The sequence below is a fragment of the Rutilus rutilus genome (assembly GCF_951802725.1).
Source record: "Rutilus rutilus genome assembly, chromosome: 23".
Lineage (NCBI taxonomy): Eukaryota > Metazoa > Chordata > Actinopteri > Cypriniformes > Leuciscidae > Rutilus > Rutilus rutilus.
This window is the reverse complement of record NC_140233.1, coordinates 3194497-3216956: the sequence shown is the minus strand read 5'-3', so window position 1 is coordinate 3216956 and position 22460 is coordinate 3194497. Positions and strand designations below refer to the sequence as shown.

General features: G+C 39.0%; 1 protein-coding gene across 7 annotated transcripts in view; it reads left to right on the top strand.

The window, feature by feature from the left end:
* Nucleotides 1-22460, top strand: part of znf609a (zinc finger protein 609a) — a 119428-nt gene that overhangs the window by 85109 nt on the left and 11859 nt on the right. For all 7 annotated transcript variants that reach the window (XM_084397796.1, XM_084397797.1, XM_084397802.1 and 4 more), the window contains one exon: nucleotides 3118-3343. In XM_084397796.1, coding sequence (XP_084253922.1) covers nucleotides 3118-3343 — 226 coding nt within the window. The remainder of the gene's footprint in view (nucleotides 1-3117; nucleotides 3344-22460) is intronic.

Here is a 22460-nt window from a genome sequence, read left to right as displayed (position 1 = left end):
TTTCACAATCTGCTCAGTTACTGGGATTTTCACGCACAACCATTTCTAGGGTTTACAAAGAATGGTGTGAAAAGGGAAAAACATCCAGTATGCGGCAGTCCTGTGGGCGAAAATGCCTTGTTGATGCTAGAGGTCAGAGGAGAATGGGCCGACTGATTCAAGCTGATAGAAGAGCAACTTTAACTGAAATAACCACTCGTTACAACCGAGGTATGCAGCAAAGCATTTGTGAAGCCACAACACGCACAACCTTGAGGCGGATGGGCTACAACAGCAGAAGACCCCACCGGGTACCACTCATCTCCACTACAAATAGGAAAAAGAGGCTACAATTTGCACGAGCTCACCAAAATTGGACAGTTGAAGACTGGAAAAATGTTGCCTGGTCTGATGAGTCTCGATTTCTGTTGAGACATTCAGATGGTAGAGTCAGAATTTGGCGTAAACAGAATGAGAACATGGATCCATCATGCCTTGTTACCACTGTGCAGGCTGGTGGTGGTGGTGTAATGGTGTGGGGGATGTTTTCTTGGCACACTTTAGGCCCCTTAGTGCCAATTGGGCATCGTTTAAATGCCACGGCCTACCTGAGCATTGTTTCTGACCATGTCCATCCCTTTATGACCACCATGTACCCATCCTCTGATGGCTACTTCCAGCAGGATAATGCACCATGTCACAAAGCTCGAATCATTTCAAATTGGTTTCTTGAACATGACAATGAGTTCACTGTACTAAAATGGCCCCCACAGTCACCAGATCTCAACCCAATAGAGCATCTTTGGGATGTGGTGGAACGGGAGCTTCGTGCCCTGGATGTGCATCCCACAAATCTCCATCAACTGCAAGATGCTATCCTATCAATATGGGCCAACATTTCTAAAGAATGCTTTCAGCACCTTGTTGAATCAATGCCACGTAGAATTAAGGCAGTTCTGAAGGCGAAAGGGGGTCAAACACAGTATTAGTATGGTGTTCCTAATAATCCTTTAGGTGAGTGTATATGCGTGTGCACTGTGTATAATTATTTTGTATATATTCATAAATAAAAAATATATATATATGTGTATATGTATATGTATATATATGTGTGTATATATATATATATATATATATATATATATCTCTATATATCTATATATATATATATATATATATATATATATATATATATATAGATATATATAAAACAAAAACAACACAAACTTTTATTTTGGATGCGATTAATCGTTGCCCAGCACAATTTTTTTTTTTTTAAGAATTGATGCATATAATCCAAATAGCAATTAAATGTTTTTGGAAGGAATAAGTCATGCAAATTTCATGTTACCCGCTAAGATCCAGCTACGCAAAAACAAATGACTGGATATTGCAAGTAAATTTCACAGATAATTGCAAAGTAACACATTGAATTAAAGTAGAAAGACTGAAATGCTCCAGTTATCGTTGTTTATCTGTTTTCATTGAAACGAAAAGCCAAAGTTGGTGTCTGTTGATTTGCATTGAGGTTTTCCTGAAGAATCTGAAGTGCCATTGAGTTTAATTGTTTTTTAATTGGTGTGATCTGCAGCATGATTGGTCCATAACAACATTTGTTTGGGTCAGAGTGTCATCCGAACCCTTGATCCCAGATGATCCCATTGATTCTCGAACGAAACGAACCCAAGCGAACGTTGATGCATGTCAACAGAGATACGGACTAATTACCGTGGAGTAGTTTAATGTCTGTTTTGAAGGAAATTGGCACATTTATCTCAAAGCTTTAGCTTTTAATTCTGTCACCCACCAACAAGCTTTAATTCAACTCAACAAAAGCCCATAATTAGATTATCAAATCAGCTCGTGTGTCTAGCACTGAATTTGCAGCAACGTTTGTGAAATCGAATGGACGAAATGAACCCATATTTGTAAGCATCGTTGACCATGAGTGATAATCAGCGAGCGCACTAATGGCTCTTGGCATTAAGGTTAAATAATCCCAGGCTCCCACACACACCCTCTGCACTGCGCTCACACACTTCACCCAGTTTATCATCGCTATAGTTGAACCTGGAAGTTTGGCATTAAGCGTAATAGCAGCTTACGCTTTCATAGCGGTGTTTACAGTCATTGTAATTATTACTTGTCCTTGTTTTTCTTTTTCCTTATTTGAAATTAACGTTAATGACTAATTATTGATGAAGCACTGATTCACATCTAACTCTGGATACTTTTGTTACATAGGCCTACAAACTTCTGGAAACTTATTTTATAAACTTGAATTAAACGTAGATCTTATAAAATGTTGTATATTATTGTGTGTGTGTGTGTGTGTGTGTGTGTGTGTGTGTGTGTGTGTGTTTATATATATATGTATATATGTATATGTATGTGTGTGTGTGTGTGTGTGTATATATGTATATGTGTATATGTATATGTGTGTGTATATGTATGTAAACCCTTTATTTGCTCAAAAATATTTAAATGCTCCCAGAATTGTTACGAATTTAGAATTAGAAGTTAGTTTAGAATTACTTATAATATATATAAATATATAAAATTCCTGTGTTACTCAAACTTAATATTATTTTTGATATACATTCTATTTATACATTTTAATGTTCTATAAAATATAAATATATTACTACTGATGGTTGATGTAACTAAAAATATTTTATTATAATTATATGTTATAAAGCGTTACTCCAAGTCTTTGTATTTGAACTCAATTCTGTTTCACATTTGTTTGTTGGGCATCTCACATTAGGGGTTATTCATTGTCACCGTACAGTAATAACGGTAACACTTTACAGTAAGTTAACATTAGCTAATGTATGAACTAACAATGAGCAGTACATTTATTACAGTATTTGTTAATCTTTGTTAACGTTAGTTAATAAAAATCCAGCTGTTCATTCATGTTAGTTCACAGTGCATTAACTAATGTTAACAAAATTGTTACAAAATATTAGTAAATGTTGAAATTAACATTATAGGTGCAGTTCATAAGTGTTAGCGTAATAATTGAGTGCTTTGAGATCGTCCTACGGGTGTGATTCCTCTAGCCATGTTTCGATAGAGTCTCATGATGTTGTGGTGATCCCGATCTAACCGAATCCTCTCTGTAATGTCCCACAGATGGAGTCTCCGGTGTCCACGCCGGCACCTCCACCGCTCCACCTCCTCGCGCCGGCCCTCAACACCGACGTCTCGTCCTCGTGCGAGCAGATCATGGTGCGCACGCGCTCTGTGGCCGTCAACACCTCTGACGTGGCTCTGGCCACCGAGCCCGAGTGTCTGGGTCCTTGTGAACCTGGAACCAGCGTCAACCTGGAGGGCATCGTCTGGCAGGAGACCGAGGACGGTAAGAGCCTGACGCACGCTAGCAGTTAAACATCGCTGTTGTGTTCAAAGTGCGAGTCTGTTCAAATGAAGACATGGGGGGAACAAAATCGAATTGTGTTTTTTTCCCCCTGATAAATATTGCAGTTATGATTTAAATTGCTCCAGGTTCAGGACTCGACATTAACGCTTGTCCGAGACGAGTGGATTTTTTGATTAAAACCTCAATAACAAAAAATAACTAGGGAATCACCAAAACGTGAGAATGGGAATATATACAAATCATATTTGTATATATAAATACACACACATGCATGTATATATTTAAGAAAAATGTGTTATTTATATATATATATATATATGCCTATATATATATATATATATATATATATATATATATATATATATATATATATATATTCACATATACACATACACATACACATACATACATACATACACACACACACACACACACACACACACACACACACACACACACACACACACACGTAATCTAAAACAAAAATCCAGAAAATCACATTGTATGATTTTTAAGTAATTAATTTGCATTTTATTGCATGACATAAGTATTTGATCACCTACCAACCAGTAAGAATTCCGGCTCTCACAGACCTGTTAGTGTTTCTTTAAGAAGCCCTCCTGTTCTCCACTCATTACCTGTATTAACTGCACCTGTCTGAACTCGTTACCTATATAAAAGACAGGTATATACATGCAAATATTTGTTTTAATATACACATGCACATGTATGTATACAAAATAATTATACACGGTACACACACATATATGTGTAAACAAACTGTTATTTTTGATTCGATTAATCGTTGCCCGACACTATAAATAACCAAAACTAAAACTAAAATTACAACAGAATTACTAAAGCCGCTTTTACACCGAAATTACCCGGAACAATTTGTCCCAGGAACTTTTTTCCCAGGAACCTTTTTTGCCCCAGACCGGTTGCTTTCTGCGTTTACACCGCGGTCTAAAGTACCGGGAAGGTAAACTGCGCGCAACTGCTCCTCCCAGTCTGCGACGGACAGTAATCAGTTTTGAGCACCACATTTATAAGTATGGAGGAGATTCAAACTGTGCTGCAGTTATTGGTTTACTAACGAGGTAATTAACATAACAAAATAGACGAGCACTGATACTAAAGCGTGTTCAGAAAGCTCGTATGCGTATAAAATTAGACAAGGTATTTCCTTTTGCGCAAATACGCTTAAAAAAAGCCTGAACCCCGTCTATCAATCATAAATAGTGACAGTCTTGTAAATAGTTGTTTGTTACCAACCTCAATGCGCTATTTCAATCCTGTTGAAATTTGTAAATTTGTAACATGGTTTGCCTTGCAATAGATGTCAATGTGTAAACATAATGACTTAATATTAAAAGCTGTGGCAGAAAAGAGACGAGCACTGATAAAGCGTGTTCAGAGCTCGTAATGCTAACGTTAGATATAAAATTGTATGTTATCAGCTATTGCGGACATTGGCCGTGAGATGGCTGGGACGAACGCGCAGAAAGTTTCCTCTTCCACAAATACCCAAATAATAAAGACTGAAACTCGTCGCCAGTCCCCCAGTTTTTTTTATTAAATTCCATATTTGCAGACAGACAACTTCCTACTGCATGAAGCCACTTTTTAAAAGGGAGGTTAAAAATAAAGAAAATGCTGCGTGGAGTCATCCAACCAAAATGCGGCGTGAACACAACCAATCAGCTTGTGCAGCGCACAAGTCCCACCCCTGAAAGTTCCTGAACTTTGAAAAAGTACTACCTCGTGAGCAGGGACTATCGGAGGGGGAAATATTTACCCGGAACTTCATTTAGACCCTGGTTCCTGCGGTGTAAACACATCGAGTACCAGCCCAAAGTTCCTAGTTCCTGGGGAAAGTTCCTGCGGTGGAAACGCGGCTTAACACTTATAACCACTATAACCTAAATTAATTTTTTTACACTTATAATATTAACAAAACTATAATCGTATATTAATGATACTAAATTAGCATATTGTATTAGTCATATTGCGTTTGATTTAGATGCAGCCCTAATGAAGAACAGGTTTGATCACAAGCTGATTTATTTGTGTGTTGTTTTCCTGTTATCTCAGTCAATGCTCTGAACCATTTTACCATTTTGCCACAATGAGAATGAATTGGATCACGTCAAACCCCCATATCCTCCAATAAGGCTTCCGATTGGCTCGTTTTGTGTTTGGCTGACACTCAGATCGTGTGATTCCTCAGGACGCTTATTTCAGTGGTATCTGTCGGCTCGCGGCAATGTTTAATATGGATTTCCAATAGGATATTGTGTATATATAAATAATCAAGCCTGTTTTGTGTTTGTTACTCATCTAGAAAAGTGCACACTAGAGAAAACACGCTTATATTTGCTTTGTTTTGCTCCCTGGACACTAATTGCAGCTTGGCTTGAGCTGGTGACTGACAGAAACGCTTTTCCTGGTGTTTTTCATCTAGGACCTGTGCCAAACAGTTCAGATGTGAGCGTCAGGACTAGACATTAGCCGTCTGCGTGTGTTTGTGCTGGAAACAAACAAAATCCAGACATTTGCAGTTTGATAATGAACCTCTCTCTGTTTTTCATTCCTCAGGCCGGTGAAGTGTGTGTGTGTGTGTTGCTGTGGAAGTGGCTGTCAGACTGTCCCCTGGGGCGAGTTTTATTTTTTTATAGGCTAGCAGGCATTTACAGGCAAATTAACCTGACAATTCAGCTTCTGTTTTAGCAGCGTCAATAACACATGAGTAAGTCTCGCTGTTTTCTGATATTTGAGCGAACGGGCACATTTTGCCTTTGGTGCGATCATGCAGAATCTCTTTGACTGAAAATATCACGCGAGGTCAAAAGTGCTGCATTTACACTGCAAGTCTGAATGCACAGATCCCATCTTTTGACCATATCCGGTCCGGTTTACATTCATTTTAGACAGGACTGGTGTCCCATATCTGTGTTTACATTAATTCCCGCTCAAAATGATTGTCGGTGATGGTTTTAATATGCACATGGTAGACCCTGGTTGTGAATGGCAATGCTATTAAAATTATGTATATAATTCATGTCGGGTGGTTCACACACTCGTTTCTCTGAAAAACTAGCATTTTATATAAAATGGAAAAAAAATCATGGTTATTTTTATCCGTTTTGTATTCATGAAAATATATTTGCATTTTAGTTTAAACTTCTAGTAATGTTATTTTTTATTTATTTATTTATTTATTTTTATTTCAGATAACTATAGTTTTGGTCCGAAGACCGATAGTAAAAGGACCATATTGGAATTTAGTTTGTTTCGTTTATTTTCATTTAGTACTCGCTAATGTTATCTCATTTTAGCAAGAATCAGTAATGACTTTTGTGGTTAATTTTTTACAATTAAAATAGGTATCGGCCAATATATGTTAATTTTTAATGTTATCATTATCGGCCTGATAAGAAGATTTTGGCCAATATATTAAGGCGAGACACGACAGGCAAAAACACAGATTTTTCATGCAGTGGTCAGTTGAGATTTTGGGCTAGTTTACTCCTTCAGTGTGTGTTCTTTCAAGCTGCTATAAAGAAAACGTTGAAAATATACATTAATATGTTTATTTTATCACATTTTGTTTACTTGCGGCAGTAAATTTCTCCCGAATTTACCAAGTTAGCATTCCAACGCGACACGCTGAGCTCCGTCTGTTCACTGAAGTCTGTCATTACCAGGATCGTTGTAAAGCTCCGAGTGTCCTGCACAACGCTGTGTAACCCAAATATGGGCATTTCCTTTCTATCAGTAACCAATCGTGAATGTCCAAAGGGGGATTTAAAGCTAATGACGAAATCTCATTTAGAGCTATTTAACTCTTTAAATGCCGTTTTCTCAAAATGAGTTTTTCATTCTCCAGTACAAACATCTCAGCCTATGTGGCACCTGTGTACACCAAACTCTCCAGTTATACACTTAGCAGTATTCTGAAGATATTTTCAGAGGGATTTGTTAATAAATCATTCCTGGCCTGATTTATGTGACATTTTAATAAAAAAAATTGGCGAAAATCAATTTTTTAAGGCTATGGACAGTATATTTAGATTTCCAAGGTAATGAAAGCATATATCCTGAAATCCCTCTGAATTTTTTTTCCATCTTGTGTGTTAAAATGAAAAAAGAATTTTGCACCTGCCTTTATCATATGTTCAGATCTATCTACCGAAAATATATGCAAAATCGTGCATATTTAATGAGAGAATGCCTAATTTGCATAATTAAACATACAAATTTCTAAAACTTGTAATACATTTTTTTTATATACTTGTGCAAGTAATCAACTGAGGAAGTTTCATGGTGATATCTATTATTTTACAATTGTACCCTATTCACCTGTAGTGTCGCCTTAAAGCAGTTAAATAATGGATTATTTTCTTCAAACACTTCAGATGCGCCATCTTAGGTATCGGCCAATATATGTTAATTTTTAATGTTAATGTTCAACATGTTGGTTTTGAATTGCTTGAAATATGATTGAAATCACTTAAAGAAAAAATGCAGTTCTGTGCATCTCGTGTCATATCGGCTACATACAATTATAATAAGAACATTATAATCGTGTGCTTTTGTTTTTGTAATCAGGCTCTCAGAAATTGTATAAAAATAGGATTTATTTAGATTTATTAGCCAATATATCGGTTATCGGCTTGCAAATATAAAGAATTATCGGTTATCGGTATCCGCCATAATTTTCATATCAGTGCATCCCTAGTTACAGGTATTAGCAGTCAGAATAAATCACACCAGCCTACAGAAATGAACTTGCACAGCTGGCTAGTTTTTCTGCATCACTGGTGCATGAATTGTTCCTGCATATGTATGTGATTCTCGTCTAAAATGTTGCGTTCTGTTTAACTAAAGTCATGTTCATTTGCACCTAAAGGCTGAACCTCCTCTTAGCTGTGTAATTTGACTACCAAATGCTGACCTTTGGGACTGCAGTATTTACAGAGACCCGTGTGGATCAAAGATCGGCCTCCTCCTGAGCTGTCAGCATGAGGAGATGGAAATGCCCCAATCCCTCCTCTATCCACCAGTGACAGCTCCTCAAAACCAGAGCGAATAATGGGGGGGTTCATGGGCAATCGAAATTCGATTCCAATACTTGAGGTCAGGAATCGGATACTTGTTATAAAATTAACATTTCGATTTCCTCTGTGAGCATTTCAGTATGACTTTAAAGGTGACATATTATGGCCCTTTTCACAAGATGTCCTATAAATCTGTGGTGTCCACTGAATGTGTCTGTGAAATTTCAGCTCAATAACCCCACGGGTCATTTATCGCTTGTCAAATTTGCCCCTTTTTGGGTGTGAGCAAAAACGTGCAGTTTTTGTGTGTGTGTCTCTTTAAATGCAAATGAGCTTCTGCTCCCCGCGTCCGTTCAGAAGAGGGCCGATCTAATTGTTTAGATTGCTATTATTTTATTTGTTCTTTTTTAATTACTGAGTGTTTACTTGTCTTTAATAATGCTTTATATTTTAACTTAGTTAGGCTAGTTGTTTTTCTAAGGTATTTTTAAACCACAGGCAAACGTTCCTTGTGTAAGTGTTCTTTAGCCTGTTGATTTTTATTCATGATATTCAGCTACAATTAAATGTTTTACAATTAGACTAAATGTGAATGATATCTACATTCACACAATACCCAACCCTAGTTCATGGAAAGTAGATGGTAGATTGGGAGAGAAAAAAGCTCATAGAAAGTGACGTTTTGCAAGATCAGCGTAGCAACATGCATGTCTACGCCGAGTCCTGAAAAGTGAAGCCTAAGCGCCTCGATCGCGCCTCTAATCGAGCGCAATGGAAACTAAACAATCAAATTACACTTCAAATAAAAAAATGTTCAAAGATGTTTTCTGTCATTTTAGGTCGTTTTTATCACGCTGATGTAAGTTTAAGTGTTCGTTTTTTTAAATATCTTTGGTCTTAGTTAGTTATTTGATGCTTTAAAAACGGGAATGTGACGTCATGATTGACAGTTGTGATTGACAGCTTCTCTAAATGAAGTATCACTGAGGCACCAACAGACTTTTTGGGGGGATTTTCGGGAGCTTCAACTTTAATTTCTACAAGTCCATAACTGTTTATTTCACACTGACACAATGAGTTGCTCAGCAGTAAACGTTGTAGTAAGTGTGTGTGTGTGTGTGAGTGAGTGAGGGCGGGACCTTGATATCGCGACTCCACTACTGCGCAGAATCAGGTCCCAAATCAGCGCCATATTAGGGACTTTGGCGGCTTCAAGTTTCACCAGTGGAAGAGAGTGAAGGGGCGGCGTCCATCTTTTTTTTACAGTCTATGGTCTACGCCAAGAGCCTCTTCTCTTGCCATTCCCACCTACTGACACTCTGAAATGTCAAATCTTCCAGAGTTTTATGGCTCCTGAAGTTCCTCTCCGGAAAAACATCCCTGTGGTGAGCTGGTGCGACGTTAGCTTGGCTTTAGCAAAACTATCTTGAGTCTTTGCCAGGCCTGAGTTGTTCCGATGCCTGAGTCCGGGTGGCAAACCTCTACACACGCAAAGCAAGTCCTGGCTGTCCTTTGTGGGAATATCTTCGTAGCAAGTTCTCTCTTTTTATTGGATGGCAGCCATAACCAGTCCTGTGTTTAACGTCTTGAAAGCATGATGCTCTGGTGTTCAAATGAGCCTTAACCACAAGACTTTGTCTTTTCCAGAAATAAAAGGGTAATATACAGACAAACCAAACTTTATTCAGACGCCTTCAACATTTCTCACATTATCACAGATTATTCGCTATAGTTTAGAAAACGGTAATAAAATATGAGCAGAACTCAGTTGATATTTGACTGGTTTTGTCCGTCCTTCTGTTAGACTGTCTCACACATGAATTATGTTGAATATCTGTCAGCTGTTAAATTTAACTACACAATTAGATAATACCAGTTTAGCTCAACCAGTGACCAAGCAATGCTTCATTTTGTTCAGTCTGTGTGTAAAAAGAGCATTAGCAATTAAAGAAAACACACTTCAGGAAAACATGATCAGCTCAAAGTGTCTGAATCATTTATGGTCATAAATGTTACTGGTAGTCACTGTATGAAGAATTATTTGGGTATAATATGTCACAGTTTACTTTATTTTGCTCTCCTCACTTACATAAATGAACTATAGTGTCCTGCACACACTAGTAAAAAAAATATACAAAATCTGGTGTCTGAATAATCTTTGTTTTGACCGTAAAGTATGTCTTTAAAGGAAAATGGCGAAGTAGGCAAGACAAACGTTGTTCTGGAGAACCGCCAGACCTTTCCAAACAATTAGAGGTTGTTTACTTTGCCTTGAGGAGGTCCTTGGATCTGTCTGAAAGCTGTTTCTCTTGATGGCACATTTCCACCTCTCCAACCGGCATGTCTGTCATAAACACAGTGGATTTGTCCAAATCCAGAGCAGAAGTCTTGTGTCGTGGCTATTGTCCCCTTTTCCGAAAGAATGTAATGAAGACAGACACTTGACATGTGGATGTCGGCTCAGGCAAGCCGGTCTGGAAAACGCACAAAGAGCCCTGTTGGGTTGTCATGTTTGCCTTGGAGAGTGTGGTATTCATTCCTTGTCTTAGTATCTCTTGTCTCTTTCTTTTCTCTGTCAGTCAGACTGACCTCACTGAGCCAAGCGCATACACAATGCCAGATCCAGCCTGTCTTTTTCTTTCTCGGCTTGTGGTCAAGCTCTGCTTTTGGTTTTGTTCCACACTTCCCTTTTTGTCTCTTCCTTTTTTTTCCCCTCAGATCTTCCATCAAAGTCTTTCTCCTCGTCTAACAGCCCTTGTGTTTCACAGCGGGATCGGGCTGGCTTTCTCCATTCCTGTCAGCGCTGTCAATATTGAACAACAATGACCAGATGCAGCCCATGTTTTTCTTCTGGCTTTTGCAAGCTGAAAATCCAAAACCGATGAAGACACACTAGCAAGAAATGGCCTCGCGGGTGTTGATGTTACTTTCAGTAATACCAAAGTGTACGGGCAGATATCGCCTGGGAACAAAGAGTCATTGGCTACGTTTACATTAACAACTTGTGTTTCAACCGGACTGAATTCATTCCGAATGATGAATCCGAACGTAGTGTTAACATGAACGCTAATCAAGTGATCGGGTTGATGTGCGCGTCTGTATGTCACAAGCTTCAAATCAGAATTGTTTTTTTGATATGCGCTCACTGAACTAATATACAGAGTTTCCCGCTGTTTGCACTTAACTATTCTCCTACATTGGTTCTTTATTTGTTTTAAACAGCAGACTTAGCCTAATATTGATCCATTTCTTGTCATAATTTGGAGACTATGAGCATATGAACCATTGTGCCGATGCTTATATTTATCACGCAGTAAAAATGGCCAAAACCAGTCATCTGTGGGTGAGAGTCTGAAACCAGGACTGGTGGGCCGTTGTCCTGCTCCACTTCACAGACGCAGAGAAAGGAGGATTATAGGAGGACGGGACACTCATTTATACAACACCTTATTCATCAGGAAGAACAGCTCGTTCCGCATGTCATTACGCTATTTCTACGGCATTGAGCTATTTCTACGTCATTGCGCTATTTCTACGTCATTGCGCTATTTCTACGTCATTGCGCTATTTCTACGTCATTGCGCTATTTCTACGTCATTACGCTATTTCTACGTCATTACGCTATTTCTACGTCATTGCGCTATTGCTACGTCATTACGCTATTGCTACGTCATTACGCTATTTCTACGTCATTGCGCTGTTTCTACGTCATTGCGCTATTTCTACGTCATTGCGCTATTTCTACGTCATTGCGCTATTGCTACGTCATTACGCTATTTCTACGTCATTGCGCTATTGCTATGTCATTACGCTATTTCTACGTCATTGCGCTATTTCTACGTCATTTCGCTATTTCTACGTCATTGCGCTATTTCTACGTCATTACGCTATTTCTACATCACTGCGCTATTTCTACGTCATTACGCTATTTCTACGTCATTGCGCTATTTCTATGTCATTACGCTATTTCTACGTCATTACGCTATTTCTACATTATTGCACATGTGCAGTCCTTTCAGTTTCAGTTTTCAATCCGATCAAGTGTTTACATGTTCTCTCGATCGGATTAGAAAAGGAATAAACCACCCCTTACAATCCGATCGACATTTCATTGGGATCGAGCTCAATCGGATCGATTAAGGTGTTTACATGAAGGCTTTTCAGTCTGATTGAGCCGTCAATCCTATTACTAACGGATTATTTGGTGGCATGTAAACGTAGCCAATGACCAGATGCAGCCCGTTTTCGCTTGTTTATTTCTTCTGGCTTTTGCAAGCTGAAAAAAATCCCAAACCGATGAAGACACACTAGCAAGAAATGGCCTCGCGGGTGTTGACGTTAGAGCTCTCTTCAGTAATACGGAAGTGTACAGGAAGATATCGCTTGGGAGCAAAGAGTCATTGTTTATTTCCCAGGTTTGAATGGCAAGGTGTGTTTGTGTACCTTTCATTTCTGCTTTACTCAAGGGTTTATAAACAGCACCTGGCAACCCTTCGTCGTCCTCCGGGGAAGGAGGGCTGAGGATTGATGTCTGGGGGGGAAGGGAACGAAGCACAAGTTACTCAGCTGTGCTAAATCACTAGCCTGGAAATTACAAAAGAAGTGCACTCCTTCCCCCTCTCTCAAGAGACCTGCTCGCCTCGGTCATGTGACCCGGATAATCAGTGGAAGCAGCCACCCGAGCGAACATGTCAAAGGATCGCAACCTCATAAAAAAAATCAGGTCTTTGACAACCAATTCTGTTCTTTGAGGATGACTGATTGTTCCCGCATTGGTCTCGTGCAAAAACAGATTTCAAACAGGAAATTCGTGTTTGTCGTTTATTAGCATACTTTTCTTAAGTGGCTTTGATAATTCTTGTATTATTTGTTTTATTTATAAATTTGTTTAACTAAAACTTATTGATAATTAATAAAGATGCATAGACTCGTGTCATTCATGGTGTATTTATTTTTTATTAGGGATTGGCCGATACCGATAATTCTTTATATTTGCAAGCCGATAACCGATATATTGGCCGATGAATCTAAATCCAAATTTTTATAACATTTTTGAGATCCTGATTACAAAAAAGTCTCATCATTAAAAGCCATGTCTCAAGCACACAATTATAATGTTCTCATTATATGTAGCCGATATGACAGACAGCACATGTTGCACTGAACCGTATTTTCCTTTTTTTTTTTTTAAGTGATTCCAATCATATTTCAAGCAATTCAAACCATCATGTTGAACAGTGTACATTTGAAGTGTCTCAGCTGAAGGACATAATCCATTATTTATCGACTTTAACATATCGGGCGAATTTTTCTTATCAGGCCGATAACATTAAAAATGATCATATATCATCCAATATCGATATGGTGGCTGATATATCGTGCATCCCTATTTTTAATTGGTATGGTTACACCACTTGAAATTCATTAAATTGAATTTATCTTTTTCTTCCTCATTAATCAATTACTTTTGAAACACCCTTGAGTACGGACTCCCCGAGCTTGTTGGCCTGCCTTTGTCTCATCCCATCACATAGATCCCCTTTTCCACCCTGTTTCTCTCCATTTGACCTTCAGCCGGTGAAAAGAGGGACTATGGAGAATGACGAGTTTAAAGAGAATGGGGAAGGAGGTGCAGGGTCAATGCCAGAAGACCTTTCTCTTACCCCCTCCCTAAGCCTAGCGGGACATGGGGGCAGATTACGGGTCCATGCTTGCCTATTAATGAAAGTCTTTGCGAGAGAAATTAGACTGGTGACCCAGGCCCCTTTGTTTCCCCCACTTTTTTTTGGTCTCGTCAGTTCTTTGTTGCCAATTGGATCCTCTTTGATGTGGGGCCATTGGGGAAGGTTGAACTAAGGGGCCCACAGCAATGGAAATGACCCATTTATTGCTCGGAGGCAAGGGCACAGGGTAGAAATGGGATATGAGATGACAAGTGCATTGCTTTTTAGATGGAGGGGTGGTGGGGTCAGACTTCCATTCCTCCAGTCGCCACCAAGGTTCACTAATAGACTAACCCAAAGAGAGTAGTCTTAAAGGGATAGTTCACACCAAGGACGATAAAGATAACGTTAAAGATATAGTTCTAAAAATCGTTCTCAATATTAAAGAATAGCAGAGATCACACCACAGCTATAACGATATGGGGAACAATGTAGTTGGGATCACTTTCGGAACGTTTTTTTTTTTCAGCTGTTGAACGATAAAACACTGACAGCCAATCAGAATCCATTCTAATTTAACGGGCTCGCGCATTTAAAATGGCAGACGACATTGCGGAGAAGTTAATCGCTGAGGTCTGATTTGATTTTTTTTCTGGTTTGATAAATCAAGCCACTTTTCAAGAAAATGGGTATGGAAAACAGTCGTTCATACCCTCTGAATAAACAGAAGTATTACCGAAGGTTTCCAGCGCTCGTTTCCACAACATTGTCTTGCTTCCTTTGAAGTTGCGGTAAAAAAGACTAGGTGTTATTTTTATTCCACTATATTGATTATGCCAGTTAAATTCAATATAGTTATCGTTCTTTGGTGTGGACGCAAATATAGTTATCTTTATAGTTATCGTTCTTGATGTGAACGCAAATATAGTTATCTTTGTATTTATCGTTCTTGGTGTAAACGCAAATATAGTTATGGTTATAGTTATCTTTATAGTTATCTGTACAGTTATCGTTCTTGGTGTGAACGCAAATATAGTTATCGTTATACTTATCGCTCTTGGTGTGGACGCAAATATAGTTATTGTTATAGTTATCGTTATCGTTATACTTATCGCCCTTGGTGTGGACGCAAATATAGTTATCGTTATACTTATCGCTCTTGGTGTGGACGCAAATATAGTTATTGTTATAGTTATCGTTATACTTATCGCCCTTGGTGTGGACGCAAATATAGTTATGGTTATAGTTATCTTTATAGTTATCATTCTTTGGTGTGGACGCAAATATAGTTATCGTTATAGTTATCTTTATAGTTATCTGTATAGTTATCGTTCTTGGTGTGAACGCAAATATAGTTATCGTTATACTTATCGCTCTTGGTGTGGACGTAAATATAGTTATTGTTATAGTTATCGTTATACTTATCGCCCTTGGTGTGAACGCAAATATAGTTATCGTTATACTTATCGCCCTTGGTGTGGACGCAAATATAGTTATCGTTATAGTTATCGTTTGTTGGTGTTGAACGCAAATATAGTTAGTTATCGTTTGTTGGTGTGAACGCAAATATAGTTATCTTTATAGTTATCGTTTGTTGGTGTGAACGCAAATATAGTTATCGTTATAGTTATCTTTATAGTTATCGTTCTTGGTGTGAACGGCCCTTTAGCCTCAGCCTCGGATTCTTCAGATGTGGCATAAAGGCTGTTTTTCTGCATCCAATCTTTACTTTTTTTCCCCAAAGATATCAGTTTCCCTTGTCGGTTTCACGTAATATAGCTTGTCGTTGTATGTAAAAGTGCTACCTGCCCTTCAAACAATGCGAAAACAAACAAAGTGCCCTCAGTCGACTAGTCAATCATTCAAGGCTCTTTACTGTCTGTTTCTTAACTCAGTGAGACAGCGAGAATGTCTTCTCTTCTCTTAGCCCCGAGAATACGCCTGCAGTCTTAGTTTGGACTTGTCTGGCACACCAATTTGCTTCTCTTGGCAGCTAGGCTGAAAAGAAGTATGCAAAACAGCCATTGAGAGCCTCGCTAAGCAAGTGGGGAAAACAGCCAAGGCCAGCACAATGAAGCAAGTACTTTCAGCTCATTTGCCGTCACGTTTTCCATGATCCACAGACTTGTAATGATTCATCCTCTTTGCGTAATATCACCGGGTTAAGAGGCGTACGGTGAGTTTGGTCAAGCTCTTGCAAAATCAACAAACAATGACATGCTAGATTAAAGGGATAGTTTACTCAAAAATGAAAATGCCCCCATGATTTACTCGCCCTCAAGTCATTCTAGGTGTGTATGACATTCTTCTTTCAGGCGAACACAATCGGAGTTATATAAAAAAAACGTCCTGGCTCTTCCAAGCTTTATAATGGGAGTGAATGGCCGGTTTCTGTTTTGAAGTCCATAAAACTCCATCATAAAAGTGCATCTATCCATCATAAAAGTGCATCTATCCATCATAAAAGTGCATCTATCCATGATAAAAGTGCATCTATCCATGATAAAAGTGCATCTATCCATGATAAAAGTGCATCTATCCATGATAAAAGTGCATCTATCCATGATAAAAGTGCATCTATCCATGATAAAAGTGCATCTATCCATCATTTAAGTGCATTTATCCATCATTAAAGTGCATTTATCCATCATTAAAGTGCATCTAGCCATCATTAAAGTGCATCTATCCATCATTAAAGTGCATTTATCCATCATTAAAGTGCATTTATCTATCATAAAGTGCTCCACACTGCTCCGGGGGGTTAATAAAGGCCTTCTGAAGTGAAGCGATCCGTTTGTGTAAGAAAAATATCCATATTTAAATCTTTATGAAATAAAATAACTAGCTTCCGGCCAAACAACATTTTTTTAATATAACTCTGATTGTGTTCGTCTGAAAGAATGTCATACACACCTAGGATGACTTGAGGGTGAGTAAATCATGGGCTAATTTTCCTTTTTGGGTGAACTATCCCTTTAACATGTCGATGGCTGCAGTGAATCTGTTGCGTCAGAACGGCTCAAGAGTCTGATTTAGCTCAGCGTTCATTGGAGAAATTGCATTGAAATTTAGAGCAGTGGTTTGTTGCAAACAAAGTGGCATCAAGATTAATAGTCTAGTGTGTCAGATAACCATTTGTAGAATTGCAGATTGCATAAGATTTAACTGGCATGGAGAGAGGGGGAAATGTGTAACGTTGCAAGAATTCACCAGATAAGTGGAACCAAGTGCCTGAGGCTCGTTCCCCAGAGAGAGTTACAGCTTGGTTAATGATTGGGCGGCTTTCGAGAGTGAATAAACGTCTGCTTCATGAGCAGATGGAAACAAGGTTGGGTTTTACATCTCATTGTTTATAGCCCTCCAACCCCCAGTTCTCAGCGCCTCGCTTGCCTTAATCTTCACAATTAGGAGCGCTGTCTTGAGACCAAACCTGTGAGAACGCTAAGATGATTTACAGGTTATCTGTGACTAATTACTGATGAATGAAGACGTTGGGTGTGGAGAGATTTGGAGTTATATTCACAGTTCTGTGAAGGATGAGATTGTTGTTTTAAGGCTAGATTGTAATCCATAGCTTTTGTTGGAAGCCGATGTGTTAAAAGTCTGTTTTCTTTACATAGCATGCACATTTTTGCTTTATAAGAACATTCTTGGAATGTAAAGATGTGGTTATAAAAATGTACAAAATAGCCATTAGGAAACATTTGGTGTGATTGTTTTTTATTGGTTGCATAAATAAAATCTAAAAATTACCCTTGAGAGGAAATTGATATTTGAAAATAAAATCGTGCATTCGGATAGTGTCGACAAGCGGTGCGCGAGACATGATGGCGTAACTGACGCGGTTTGTTAGCTTATCCAGTTTATATGTAGTTGTAACCTAATTTTCCTTGCATGCACGTTAAGGAAATGATATTTTATTCAAGAACGATCGTTTCAAAAGTTAATGCACTTTAAAAAGTGAATGTCTTTTCATTTCAATAACAGATGCATGCTTGATTTGGTTTATATTTGCTACTTGCACTCGCTGGCACCCTCTTGTGGGCATAGGAGACAATTCAGTACTTTTCTAAAGTATTCAGATTAGAATTTTGCTAATATTTAAGAAAGAAATTCGAATTTAGCTTTTCAGCCATTTTGACAGCTCTAATGTATAGGTCCCCCCGTGTGATGGTAATGGTGATGGTTATAAAATTACACAATGTAATTACACAATGCTCTGTACGGGTTAGTTCTAGGTTTAGGTCTCACAAAAACCCTCTTGCAGAATTGCAAAATGTCAGTTTATGGTTACAAAAATAGAGCCTAAATTTGGTTCCCCAAAAACAGGAACCAAAGGCTAAACATGATCTGTGTTTGCAGGGAAGATCACTTATGTTTGGTAAACACGTGTGTGAGCAGGTCAGGGCTTCCATTGACAGAGTTAAGCACTACTGTGGAAACATGAGGCATGCGGGAGGATTTGCAGCCACACCTGCAGTTATACAGCAGACATTGTGTGACTCTCTCTCTCTCTCTAAGCTTATAAAAGCTGAAGTAGTGTGCAGTAAAGGTCTCCGGTGCAAGGGTGCAAATGTCTCTTCAAAGCTGACGACTAGTGCTCAGGTTTCGTCAAGAGACTTGCTGACACGTAGAGGTCACCGGCAGGGAATGCGAGTTACACACACACACACCTATACTCAGTGTTTTCACTGTGTCTCTGTGGCACACCTGTGCATTGAGACTCTTTATTATTTCTGGAAGTGAGCACACACCTGTTTCCCAGCCTGTACTGTACTGGATTGTTTTGAGTGTGATTTAATGAGGCTCTGAAACTGAAAGAATCAGACTGGGTTACTATTACGGCTTACTTTTTATAGGGTGCTGGAGTTGAGCCCTCGCACTGCGTGCCATTAGAAATAACATAATACATTTGGTAGCAGGGTTTGAAATCTACTTTTGTACTCACCGGCCAATTTGGCTACTAAATTATTAAGTTACCGGACATTCAGAACTTATAATAGCCAAAAAAAACAGCTTATATGTATATATTATAAAATTTGGATTTCATACATTCATTTCTTATTCAAACTAAATCCTGTCGTCCTCTTTCATCCTTTTCACCAAACATGTGTTTTAGCTGCACAGATCAATACAGTACAGAGAACATCAGAATCATGTAAGGATGCTGGAAGATATCAGAGTCTTTTCTGTCAATGCTTTTTAATCGTCGCTGTTGCTTCAATGCAAATGAACAACCGTGCCGTTATTTGTTGAGTAGTGACGCGTGTGTTCAAGCGAGCAGATTGTGCGTAATACGCTGTATTTAATATATCATGATGACTATTGATGAGTATTTGCGCTAAATCTGCGCTGATTTGTCTTACATGAACGTCCCCAGCAAAGTGAGTACACAAGTAACACGCCTGATTGGCTCGTGATTTGACAATGTTTATCCGCCAGTGTTGATTTTTACCCGCGTTTGACGGGTTGGCGGGCGTTAGTTTCAAACCCTGATTGGGAGAATGACACTGAAGTTTCAGGTTTGGTTTATTTATATCGCACCATTAAAACAGCAGCAGCTGACCAATGTGCTTTACTACAGCGGATACAATAAATACAAGCAAAAGCAGTAGAAAACTAATTTCACAAATAAAATCAGAGACAATTTTTACACTAAATAGCGAAAGAAAATCAAAATACAAACCAAAATCATCATCAAGGAACATTAAAAGCAATGGAAAAATTAGTTTTAAGCAAAGATTAAAAAATCTGTAATGTAGGAGCAAATCTAGAGCTGCTCGATTATGGAAAAAATCATAATCACGATTATTTTGGTCAGTATTGAAATCACGATTATGTAACGCGATTATTTCACATGACTGTGGGGACGTGTTGCATTTATTAAAAAGACACCTTTCAACAATTCTTAAAAAAAAATAATTTTAACATTTATTGTACTTTTTGAACTATTAAAATCAATAATATAACAGATAATACTTCAACAAGTATTTTAATTTTCCCGCAGGTCTACCGCTTATAATGCGGGATATTCCCCCGCAAACACTGATTCACTTTAGCAAGTAGATTGTATGAGTAGCCTAAATTAATCCACACCGATTATAAAATCAAATCTATCATTTTAAAACTTTCACAAAGACGCAATTTCACGAACCGCGTGAGTGTTCAGCAGCGCCGCGTCTTCTCTCTCTCTCCGTCTCTCTAAATGGGTTGGACAAGGCAAGCGTCGAAACTACACTCTCGCGTTCAGGAGTCGGGACATGACGGAATTGTCACTTGCACAATCGGGCCAAGTGCATTGTAACTAAAGTTGATCATTTTCACTTCTTTAAGTCTTATCAGTTTAAACACTCAAGCTGAGAGAGTTCACGGCTTCAGGAGGGGCGGATGTGCGCGTCATTCAGAACACAAGACAAAATAAGAGTGTTCTTGCAGAACAGAACATGGCAAAATAATCATTTTTACTCGATTGTACTATTTTGGTGATCGTTGGGAGCCGAAATCGAAATCGAAATTCAATTAATTGCACAGCCCTAAGCAAATCTTTAATCTGGCTCTGGGAACAGTGAGCAATCTATGACTAGCGGAGCGAAGAGCTTATGTAGAGAGAGAAGTTCAGATAGATATGTGACCCTGGACCACAAAACCAATTGTCACATGGGACAATTTTCTGAAATTGAGATTTATACATCACAAATAAGCAGAATAAATAAGCTTCTCATTGATGTGTGGTTTGTTAGAACAGGACAATATTTGGTTGAGATGCAACTATTGAAAATCTGAAGGTGCAAAAATATCGAAACATTGAGAAGTCCTCCATGTATGTTGGCGATTCTGCAGCATTCACTCACAAAAATAAATGTTTTATATATTTACGGTAGGAAATTTACTAAATATCTTCATGGAACATGATCTTTACTTTAATATCCTCATGATTTTTGGCATAAAAGAAAGATCTATAATTTTGACCCATGCGATGTATAGTTGGCTATCGCCACACATGTACCCGTGCGACTCGAGACTGGTTTTGTGATCCAGGGTCACATATGATTGGGCTAAGTTGTTTAACCAGCATTGAATTGGCTCATCTTGCCCCGTTGGTGGTCCCGGGTTGGGTTTCATTGGTAACGATTGCCATTCCAACAACAGCTGATGTCATGCTAATTGTTAGCAGATTTTTCAGTCTCGTACAAAAGGCCAATTATCAACATTTCCCATTTGGAGACATGATTCGAGTATTCTGCTCAATTTCCACACTTGTGTCATTGAGATGGAATGAGCGAACAGCCAGTTGTCAAGGAAACGCAGTGTGAAAGGCAGAACTAAACACACACACACACGCACACACACACGGACGGGTTTTGTCTCTTTGCAGTCGACTGCGGTGTGAAATTGTTATTGCCTGGCACCTCTTGATAAGCTGTTTTAGAAGCGGCCTGTTGATGCCCCGTCGAGAATAGAGGCTTGAAATCAGACCGAGATCTCGTGTGTGTGTGTGTGTGTGTTCTGTCAGTCACAACGAGAGGTTGCAGAGACGGCCCTCAGAAGCACCCCAGATCAATTTTATGTGGTGTTTGGGAAGGGCAGATCCTTGGTGTGTGTGTGTGTGTGTGTGTGTGTGTGTGTGTGTGTGTGTGTGTGTGTGTGTGTGTGTGTGTGTGTGTGTGTGTGTGTGTGTGTGTGTGTGTGTGTGTGTGTGTGTGTGTGTGTGTGTGTGTGTGTGTGTGTGTGTGTGTGTGTGTGTGTGTGTGTGTGTGAGAGAGAGAGATGGGTAGGGTTAGTGTAAGTGGATAGAATATACAGATGTGTGTGTGTGATGGGTAGGGTAAGGGTCGGGTTAGTGTGTGTGTGATGGGTAGGGTTAGGGGTCAGGTTAGTGTGTGTGTGATGGGTTGGGTTAATGTAAGGGGTCAGAATATACAGATGTGTGTGTGATGGGTAGGGTTAGTGTAAGGGGACAGAATATACAGGTGTGTGTGTGTGTGATGGGTAGGGTTAAGGGTCAGGTTAGTGTGTGTGTGTGATGGGTAGGGTTAAGGGTCAGGTTAGTGTGTGTGTGATGGGTTGGGTTAGTGTAAGGGGTCAGAATATACAGACGTGTGTGTGATGGGTTAGTGTAAGGGGACAGAATATACAGATGTGTGTGTGATGGGTAGGGTTAAGGGTCAGGTTAGTGTGTGTGTGATGGGTTGGGTTAGTGTAAGGGGTCAGAATATACAGATGTGTGTGTGATGGGTAGGGTTAAGGGTCAGGTTAGTGTGTGTGTGATGGGTTGGGTTAGTGTAAGGGGTCAGAATATACAGACGTGTGTGTGATGGGTTAGTGTAAGGGGACAGAATATACAGATGTGTGTGTGATGGGTAGGGTTAAGGG